Below are 10,428 nucleotides of genomic sequence, written 5' to 3'. Positions count from 1 at the left end.
TAGGAGAGCTGAATCCGAACCTCTCAAACCACCAGTGTTACAGATGACATATGAACAGGCAATAGATTTTAGGCTCGTTATCACACCGTTTTTTTTTTTCTTCAAATGTTCAAGAATCGAGAAAACAAAGTTGTTCCGATAAAAATAAACACAAAAAAGTCTCAACGGGGGAAAATACTTTTTAGTGTATCTGATGATCAGACTTTGAAGGACAATAAAGGGACAGTATGTAATATTGAGTGCCGTCTTGTGGTACAAAAAAAACAAAGCCTTTCATTTAAAAAAAAAAAAACAACAACATGGATTTGTTGAATACCAGGCAAAAAGAGCAAGACTACCATACCAATGTTCGTTTTTATAAAAAAAATCTTGGGTGCTGCCCAGACAACACAGCGCCATCCAATGGTGAAATAGGACAAATTTGAGGTTTCAAGTACATTTTATGTCAGCATTGTCCTCATCATTTCAATCACTCTGCTCGTGTTCGCCCATGTTTGTCACCGACAATGTTGAGGTTGAGCTGGAGAGAAAGACGATTCGATAGCGACTTTGAAGAAAATAGAGGGCTTCGCCTTAGACCCCAAGGAATACAGTACGTTCGCTACTCTGACCCCGCTGCTTCGTTATGGCGATACTTGCCATACGGTGCCAGCTACACACTTCAATCACTGGATACAGAAAGCAAGACTAGGGAGTGGGGGCTTCCTCCATGTTTGGAAAAAGATCTGATCAAAGCCACTCAACCATCTAATGGTGATTTATCATACTGAATCATTCCCAGAGGCTTGATACTTACTGATAAGCTACGCCGAACCCTTTAGAATAGTGTCCTTGGGCAAGACACTGAATCCCTAATAAGCAGGTCATGGCTGACTCCCTATTGGTGTGTGAGTGTGTGTGTGAATGGGTAAGTGTGAAGCACATTGTAAAGCGCTTTGGGAGCTCTTCAGTGACTTGAAAAGCGCGATACAAATGCAGACCATTTACCTGCTCGTGAAAGTGGAGCTCTTCCAGTCTTTTTCTGAAATCTCCTCCCTTAAAGTCTTTTTCTTGCTTTCCGGCTGCAAAAAAACTCCCTTAAAACCTGTCCAAGGATTGCGAAATAAATACCCGGAAAAATCCTCCGTTGACGGTATCATGGGACGCCGAGACGGAACGTCGGCCGGAGCGTCCAAAGTGGCAGCAGGATCCAGCAGACGTTCGGGGCCAGGCCGGGACTCCGAGCGCCCGAAGTGCAGGAGCAGACCTCGTAGCCGTTGCGGGCGTGATCGGGACCCGGGCCCGCTTCGACGCGGCCCTCGGGACCCTCCGGTCCCCGGGTCCCCGGAGAGTCCGACTGCATGTCCCCGCACAGCAGCCAGTCCTCGGAGATGAGGCGCGGGGTCTCCGCCGCCGCCGCCTCCATGTCGCTACTGGGAACGCGCCAGTACTCCTTGCCCTTGAAGAAGTAGGACCAACCTGCAAAATGGGAACAAAACACGAAATTGTATTTCCAGCGTCTCGCAGTAGAAGAAACGGGACAGAAAACGGTTACAAAAGCAAAGATGTATTCGTCAATCAGGAACTCAGCAACGGGAGTGGCTAGAGAAGGAAACCCTCGGGAAAACAAGATCAACAGTGTGTGACCACAAGAGCACCTCGCAGGAGAAGAAACAGGACAGAAAACGATTACAAAAGCAAATCCGTATACGTCAATCAGGAACTCGGCAACAAGAGTGGCTAGAGAAGGAAACCCTGGGAAAAAAAGATCAACAGTGTATGACCACGAGAGCACCTTGCAGGAGAAGAGACTCAAACAATATCGAAAGTATCTCGGGGTCTTGTTCGCAGGTGAGGGTAGGACGGAACGGGAGACAGACAGACAGATCGGTGCGACGTCTGTAGTCGTGCGTGGCGAAGAAGGAGCCGAGCAGAGGGGCAAAGCTCTCGATTTAGCGCTCGATTTACGTTCCTACCCTCAGCTACATTTATGAACTTTGGGTTATGACCCAAAGAACACGACGGATACAAGCAGCTGAGTGATGTGGGAGGGACTTGGTGTAGAGCCGCTGCTCCTCCATATCGGGAGGTGGCTCGGGCATCTGATAAGGACGCCTCCTGAGGCAGGTGTTCCAGGCACGTCCACCTTCAGGAACGGTGGCACCGGGGCACGGTGGAGAGACCTAGTCTCTAGGCTTGCCAGGGAACGCCTCAGGATCCCGTCAAATGAGCTGGATGAAGTGGCTGGGAATAGGGAGCTCTGGCCTTTGAAATAATACATTATTGTTTATTAATTAAATCAATATTGTTTTTTTCAAAATAGTCTTTTTAACCACCAGGAGGCGCTAAATGATACATACGGTGCCTTTACATGAATAGTGTTGTTTTTAGGCCACTCGAGGACATTTTCCCTCAAACGTGACCGTCGCAAAAGAAAATCCACAGCGAGGCAATCGCTTGCCTTGAACTCGAGCGAGTTTTTAGACGGATGCTTTTTTGTTTTTCTTGCAGAAGAATATTAAACGCAAAAATACATCTGCCCGATCATCTGCGCTCTCATTAAGCGCGGTACAAAAAAACAAAAGGGGACGCGTATCGTCGAGGGCTTCATTTCACGAGTCGCCGATTCGCCGTTCACATTTTCTCTCTCATCATTTTCAGCCCGCGGAGCGCCCTACGCTACCGAAAGGATCGCCGGGATTTGCCGAAACGCCGTCCCGTACGGACGGGATCCCGGAGCGCGCCGGCCATACGCAGATATCGATTGCGCATTTCTATCGACGAGCGGTTAAAACCCGACGTCGGAGCACGTGAGCCGAAGCAGCACAATATTTGCTCTAGAGCGGGGGCGGCAAAGTCATTTGAACTCAGGGGCCGCACCATAAAACAAACATTCTGTCGGGGGCCGGACTTGTAGATTCCAGAGAAAGAAAAAGAGAGATCGAGAAAAAAAAGAAAAAGGGAGGGAAAAGGAGACAGGGCGGGACAAAGAAAGAAAAAGAGAGAGGGAGAAAGCATGAGAAACAAAAGATAAAAAGTCGTGAGAAAGGGGGAAGAAGAAAGAAATCCAATAGACAGAAGGAGAGAAAAGAGAGAAAAAGAAAAAAGGAAGTTAGAGCAAAAGAAGTTAAAAAGACACAGAGAGAGAAAGAGACAAAGAGCAACAAAGGAAGAGAAAAAGAGAGGCACAGAGAGTGAAAGAGACAGAGAGTGGGAGAAAAGGGGGGGGGGCAGAGAGAGAGCAGGTTCGGTGTCATTTTAAGCAAAACGTTGCCACAATTTCAAGCATTTACAAGCACTTCACAAAAAAAGGAAGCACTTCACATCCTTGAAAACACAGCATTCGAATTCAAGCCTTTAAGGATTTCAAGCACCCGTATGAATGCTGCTTAGAGGTGTTGGGTAAAAAAAAAAAAAAAAAAAAAAAATCATTGGGAAATGTAATGCTTGCACTAATACACATTTCATAGGTGTAGTACATACACCTGTCCTGTAGGGGCGCTGCTGCTTTGTAAGACAATGCTCTTCTATCAAATACCAAATAAATAAACGAAGGGGGAAAAAATGCGATGGCAGAGCAATGGCAGCAGGCTTGATGAGAAGAACGGCAACCGTCGCAAGCATTTCCGATCTGGCTAAAACACGAGATAAAAAAAGCGTAGCGTTTTCCGGCAGGACCGGCGGGCGCTCACCGTCGGGCCAGGCGAAGGCGTCGTCGAGGCGGTCGGGCAGCCCCTTCCACGGGGCGCTCTCCTTGGGGTAGCCCGGGTCCATGCTCCTCAGGTCCTGGTCGTAGCGCCAGTAGCGCTCGTCCTTGAAAAAGTAGGTCTTGCGGTCGCGGGGCCACACGAAAGCCGCGTCCACGCCCTCCGACGGCAAACCCAAGTCGCTGATTGGACGGGGGAAGCCCTCCTCCAGCACGTTGTCCTTGAACAGCCAGTACCTCGGACCTGACAAACCATCGTTCGTATTGGTGGGTTGACGTGCACGCGCTTGACTTTTTTCACCTAAAAATGACAACGTGTGGGGGCCCCTCCTACGCCAGGTTTAAAGTCCCAAAAAAGACATCGCTGACCGCAATCACGAATCGTTCGGTGCGACGGGAATCAGACCCGGGTCACGGCAGTGAGGAAACCGAATCCTAACTGCCGGACCGCCACGGTGAGAAAAGCCGGACTGAAAGAAATCGGTATTGGTATTATCTCGTTACTGATGCCTGAATTGTCTTCTGATGATAGATAGATGTCTAGATAGATAGATAGATAGATAGAGATATAGATAGATAGATACTTTATTCATTATTTATTTATGATGACTGATGATAGGAAAAATATAATATAAAAATAGAAGTCTTTCCAAATATCCGTCACGATCCTTTTTTGTTTTTCCTACTGTTTCCCTCTCTGGCCACTCATCCTAGACACATGGCTGCAGGCTCTGGTTTGCTGTTGTTATTGTGAGCCGCATCCGTTATATCCAGGTATTTGAGTCGATCTCATGACTAGACTATTTTGATTCACGATACCAAAGAGAAACGCTAGAGATTGGAGAAAACAAAGTCTTCCTAAAAGATGAAGGAAACCGCTGACAAAATATCGGATGACGAATCGGAAGTGAAATAAATACGTTGTTCATTTGATGTTGGGATTGTGTTCTTTGTCAATCGATGATTTCAAAAATGGCCGCACGTATTCAACGCTTACGATGTTTAGTCCGAGGCCAGAAAAAGTCCAACAAAATGATAGTCAGGTAGACCTTAGACTTGTTTCCCTCGTCATGCTTTTTATCATTCAAAACCAATTTGCCTTTTAGCCATCCTCTAACGTTTGTCTCTGGTACCATGACTTCATCAAATCACAAACATCAAATCAAATGCTTTCTTATGAGTGGTCTAAGTGGTTAAAATTTGGCGGGCCAGCGACCCAGGTTCAATTGCGATTGAGGTCAGTGATGTTTTTCCACAGAATATACTAAAACATAAGACCCACAAGTTTACAGTCTGTTTCAGGTTAAAAAAAATGTGCGGCATTCACAAATAAATATGGTAATGAATATTTATATTATTAGATTGGACTGAACCGAACCTGCACAGGCTGCGGATAGGACAGCCTGACCCGGTCCGAGCCCCACCATATGACTCGTTTTGAGGGACCGAGCCTGAAAGAAACCTGAATTTTCATATTTTATTGGTGAGGGCCGGGCCAGGCCCCTCTTTCGCTGCATTTCTTTAAAAAAAGACAAAAACGATCCACTAGTCATTGTCCTTTGTTTCTTCTGTGCCGCAGAGAGAACGAAAATTTTAAAAAGTAAAAAGTCAGCAATCGAGAAATCAGCCCGGACCCAAACGTAATGATTGTTTCAGGACAGGCTCCGCCCTAAGATTTTCCCCTCAGTCTATTATAGATAATAATGTGAAGCCGGGATCATTTAGCCAGAGCTGGAAAGAATTTTACAAATGGCACCTTTAAAAAAGACAATCTTGTGGTCTCCCGGTCTCTCGTAGACGGCATCCACCGCGTCCAGGTTTTTGGGCAGGCCCCTCCAGAACAAGTGGATCTGGACCGGCCGCAGAGAAACCAGGTGCTTCTCTCGGTTCAGGCGCCAAAAGTATTTGCCTGGAGCGTGAAAAGAACAGTTCCAACTTTAGTAGCGCCCTGTCATTTGGAAGCATGCCCGTTGAAATACATGGCAACAATTTCAAGCATTTACAAGGATTCCGCCCAAAATTCAAGCGCTATTCAAGCAGTTCTACAAACTTTGGTAACAACCAATGACAATTTAAAGCCTCTCCATGTCAATGACACGAAAACCGATCATTTTCTACTTGAAAGCCCTGGTCTGTAGTATCGAGTGCTAGACAGCGCTGACATGAAGGAAAAGCAGTGCCAAGAGCACGGCGTAGAGAAATATGGCGGCGACCTCTGAATAGGAATTCCACCACGTAAACGAATTCAAAGTTTTTTAGAAAAATTGACATTGGTAGGATTGTTGCTTGTTATTCAAATGTTTTTTTGTACCACTCGGGGGCACTCAGTATGACACACTGTCCCTTGAAGAAGCGTTTCTTTAGGTTTCAAGGATCGACTTGAAAGAAGGGGAATCAAAAGAGCTCTACCTTTGAAAAAAAAGGCCTCCCCTCGTATCTGGGCCGCGGCGTCGAAAGAGCTGCCGCATCTGTCCGGAGCGTCGGACGGGAGCCTGAAACGGGAGGAAATCCGAAAAGTCTAAAGATCGCGATTGGTAACAGGCGGGCCGCCGCGTGGAAGGCGGCTGCGGTGCCAGGACCGAACAGAGAGGGCGCTTACCGCCAAACCGATTTGTTTTGCGGGAGGTCCGTCGGGGAAGGCGTTTCCGACGGCCGGGGATCCGGGTCCGACGGATCGGGATGCGGAACGGAATCGCCGACACCTGCCAACAGGTACAGAACCGAAAGGAGAGCGAGTGACCCTATTTTACAGACCAAAAGCTAACATTTTTCCAGAGAGCCCATCTCGTCGAAGACCGAATTCAACAAAAGCGCCGAAGACGCTCTCCGCAACAGAGCCGATTCTTCAGCGCATTTCAGTTTCCTGTGTGACCTTTCATTCATTCATTCATTATCTGCACCGCTTATCCTCAGTAGGGCCGCGGGAGTGCTGGAGCCCTTCCCAGCTATCATCGGGCAGTGGGCAGGGGACACAGACACAGACAATTCACTTGCACATTCGCACCTAGGGAGATTTCGGTTAGACCAATCAACCTGACGTGCATGTTTTTGGAATGTGGGAGGAAACCCACGCACGCATGGGGAGAACATGCAAACTCCACACAGGAAGGTTCGATCTCATGACCTCAGAACTGTGGTGCACACGCGCTAACCACTGCGCCGTCGTGCTGCTCTGTGACCTTTCGATATTTTGTGAAATCTATCAAATGATAATCATATCTGTCTCCCATAGAAAAATGTCTTCTCTCTCAGTTACTGAAGTGTGTCGGGGCTCCTTTGGTCCTAAATAACGCTTTTGAAACAAGTGAAAGGCGTTCCTTGCTCCATATTCGGAGATTTGGGCACGATTTTGTCCCGTCTGTCACGTGTGCCGTTGAAAGTCATATCCGTTATGAAAATAGCGTCACCCAAGCAGCTTTTAAGCCTGGACGGTTGTTCTATTGCTAGCTCATTTTAACAGGTAGCTGATGAGTAGACGGTCAATTGAAAACATCCTTTCCCAATCCGGTTCAAAGTCTAATCTAAGTCTATCGAAATCCAAACCACTTTCTAAGTCCCGACGCGTGTCTTTGGGTGATCCGAAACGAGCGAACCGATTTTCATGAGCGTTTGCATTGTTTTACTTTAGGCCTCTGCGAGTATCTTCAACCTGGTTTGGGGTCCTACGGACCCTCAAAAAACACCGACAAAATCCACAAATATCCGCTTTTGTTTCGCGGGGTCCAGAAGTCCCTCCGGCGACCGGATCTTGTACTGCGGCTTTCGACCACCCACCACTCCGAGCAGCCCGATCCAATCTTGTACTACATCCAATATTCAGGCCCCCCGACGCCATCACGCTTCGTACCGTAGAGTTGCCAGACGCGGACCTTATCTTCGTAGGGCAGGTGGTACTTGAGGGGGTCCCCGACGGGACCCTGATAGTAGGGTCTCATGATGGACTCCACGGCCGAGGTGTGGACCAGACCGATGGCGTGACCGAACTCGTGCACGGCCACCGCAAAAAGGTCCATCCCGTGAGAGTCTGAACGAGACAAAAAATAATTAGTATGTTGAGAGTCCGGGGTGGGCAAACAGCGGCTCGCGGCCCGCCCACGTCTTTTCAAAATGGCCCGCTGAAAAAAGAAAAAAATGTCATAAAAATGCCACACTTGTCCCTCCTTTGTCGCCTCTTCCTCCATAAAAATAATGTATTTGATAAAACCTTTAAATCATGGGTCATTTTTCATCGCATGATATTGTTTGATCACACGTTCATTTAAAAAAAACAAAAGTTCTTCTCATTGGGCAATAATTTTGCTCCAATGTAAGGATTTTTTTTAAGTGTTTTTCAAGTTAAAAACAAATGGGAAAATATGTGCGATAAAGCAAATGCACGATGATTCTAATTTTCCATGATAAGCAATCGGATTAAGACTCTTTGTGTAGATACAAATATTCCAAACAATCGAACGTTTTTTTGTCAATGTGGCCCGCAACTCAAAATGTTTTCCCACCTCCCAGTTTAGTTTACCGTAAATTTTGGACTACAAAGCGCCCCTGCAAGAGCAAATTTCACAAGTCTTAAAAAGTTCTTTAGAGGTTTCTGTCTGTCTTTTTCCCACCAAACTGCTTTACCACACCTACCCAGGGCCTTCTACACACTCTCAATCGCTGGATACAGGGAGCAACACTAAGAAATGGGGGCTTTCTCGATGTGTGGCCAAAGATCCGATCACAGCCATTCCTGCCATGTAATAGTGATTTATCATACTGAAACCATTCCCAGAGGCTTCGCTGACATTTAAACTCGGGAGAAACAAGCCTGGAATTTCCTGTCTCAACAAATGTGTCCTCATTACGTCGATAAGCTCCGACTTCATTATTCTACAACACTACTACTACTACTACTTATTGATGTGCTGCACCAAACCCTTCATAATGGCACTAAGAGACAATGCTTCTAAAAAATGATATGATATGATATATATAGTAGAGGTATAACCAGCCCTAAAAAAATCCAGCTCACTTTAAGGGAAAAAGCCTGAAGAAAAACAGAATTTTCATATTTTAAATGTGAGGGTTGGCCACGCTTCTCTCTCTCTCTCGCTGGATTTTTTTTTAAATGATCCACCCGTCATTGTTCTTTGTTGTGTGTTGGAGAGTCCCCCTCTCGCTCAGCCTTACCTAGTGCCTTGCTGAAGAAACAAAGAACAACAACAACGGGTCGATAATCAAAAGTCGACGAGAGAAAATCCCGGGCCGGCCGGAACGTACCGATTGCCATTCCAGGCAGGATTTCAGGTGGGCTCTGACTTCACTTCTTACCTACCTTTGATAAGCGAATCGTGAAGATGGCGCCGCCGCGATACGTTATGAAAGCGAGTGAAGAACGGAGCCGGTGGGAGCTGCCGCTTTCATGAGAAGAGAAGAGGTCCGAGGACGGAACCTCGAGGGAAATCCGAGACGTCGCGGTCGCTCGGGCGGCCGAGCCTCGTTTCGCGAGCGACGCCGTTTACGCACAAAACCGCAATGTTCCCTTTTTTCCTTTAACTCTCTCTCGCTCAAACGAGTTTGACACCCCTGACTTGAAGGAACGAATTCAAAAAAAAAAAAAAAAAAAAACCTCTTTGACCTTTATTTTTGGGGCCCAGAGGACATATCTTGTCTTTTGGACGAGGACAACAATATCTCAAAGACGAGCAATTTGCCCTCGGCCGCCCCCTCGTCCCATTTGCGCGTCAAACTTTATAGAAAAATCGATGCGCTCTCGTTTTCGCAAATGATTCCTGATAGAGCCGCCTAGCTAACGCAGCGGAGCCACGCTAAACGCGGCGGCCGTAAAAAAAACATCAGCGCGGTTTAACCCTCAAAACTGCAACCGCCGCACTTTTGTCCTGTTCGTCTCGTGACAGCCATTCTTTATCGCGGGGAAAAATGACAATGCTAACGCGTAAGCGTAATAAAATATGAGGCTCATTTTAAGAGTAGAAGAAGACGATGCTTATAATGTAACCGTGATAAAAGACTATGCTAATTTGAAGAGTAGAAGCAGACGATGCTAATATGTAAACTCAGCATAAGATGGATCAATTTAAGAGTAGAAGAAGATGATGCATATAATGTAAGCAAATTTACTTTGCTAAAATGTAAGCTTAGTGGAAGACGACGCTCATTTTAAGAGTTGAAGAAGACGATGCTTATAATCTGACCGTGAAAGACTATGCTAATATTAAGAGAAGACGACGCTAATATGTAAACTTAGTAGAAGACTATGCTAATCTTAAGAGTAGAAGCAGACGATGCTAATATGTAACCTCGGTATAAGACTGCTGATTTTAAGAGTAAAAGAAGATGATGCATATAATGTAAGCAAATGTAAAAGACTATTTTTAAGAAGAAGCCTAACCCAAGAGCCGGTTTTCACACCAACAACATAAACTGTTCTCTCGGGTGTGACCAGTAGGGGACAGTGACGCTTCACGTGACAACGCCCCAATGATTTAGACCACAGGTGTCAAAGAAGCGGCCCGCGGGCCAGATCGGGCCCGCTAAGGGATTGAATCCGGCCCGCGAGACAACACTCGGCGAAGCGCAAGAGAAAAACAAGCTGCAGGTTGAAATATGTCCACTTGATGTTGCCAAAGCCAGGTGCCTCTCACAAAGACACTGTACTTGTATTTATTTATTTATTTCTCTCTTAACCTCTTTTGCTCTTACTTCCTTTTTTCCTTTTCTCTCTTTTCTCTTTCTTCATACCCTTC

The 10,428-nt window shown here is 46.4% G+C and overlaps 1 protein-coding gene across 1 annotated transcript in view; it reads right to left on the bottom strand.

Annotated features, from left to right (window-relative positions):
• Positions 1-855: 855 nt before the first annotated feature.
• LOC148349974 (matrix metalloproteinase-17-like) overlaps positions 856-10,428 on the bottom strand; it is a 46,594-nt gene continuing 37,021 nt past the window's right edge. Inside the window, exons 5-10 of the mRNA XM_088319785.1 lie at positions 7,533-7,709; positions 6,285-6,387; positions 6,095-6,177; positions 5,442-5,594; positions 3,672-3,929; positions 856-1,458 (exon numbers count right to left, since the gene is read on the bottom strand). Of these exons, the coding sequence (XP_088175911.1) occupies positions 1,136-1,458; positions 3,672-3,929; positions 5,442-5,594; positions 6,095-6,177; positions 6,285-6,387; positions 7,533-7,709 (1,097 nt within the window). The 3' untranslated portion in view covers positions 856-1,135. The remainder of the gene's footprint in view (positions 1,459-3,671; positions 3,930-5,441; positions 5,595-6,094; positions 6,178-6,284; positions 6,388-7,532; positions 7,710-10,428) is intronic.

Source organism: Urocampus carinirostris, chromosome 16 (assembly GCF_059441175.1).
Source record: "Urocampus carinirostris isolate Australia breed hairy pipefish chromosome 16, RoL_Ucar_1.0, whole genome shotgun sequence".
NCBI lineage: Eukaryota > Metazoa > Chordata > Actinopteri > Syngnathiformes > Syngnathidae > Urocampus > Urocampus carinirostris.
This window is presented reverse-complemented; position numbering and strand designations above follow the sequence as displayed.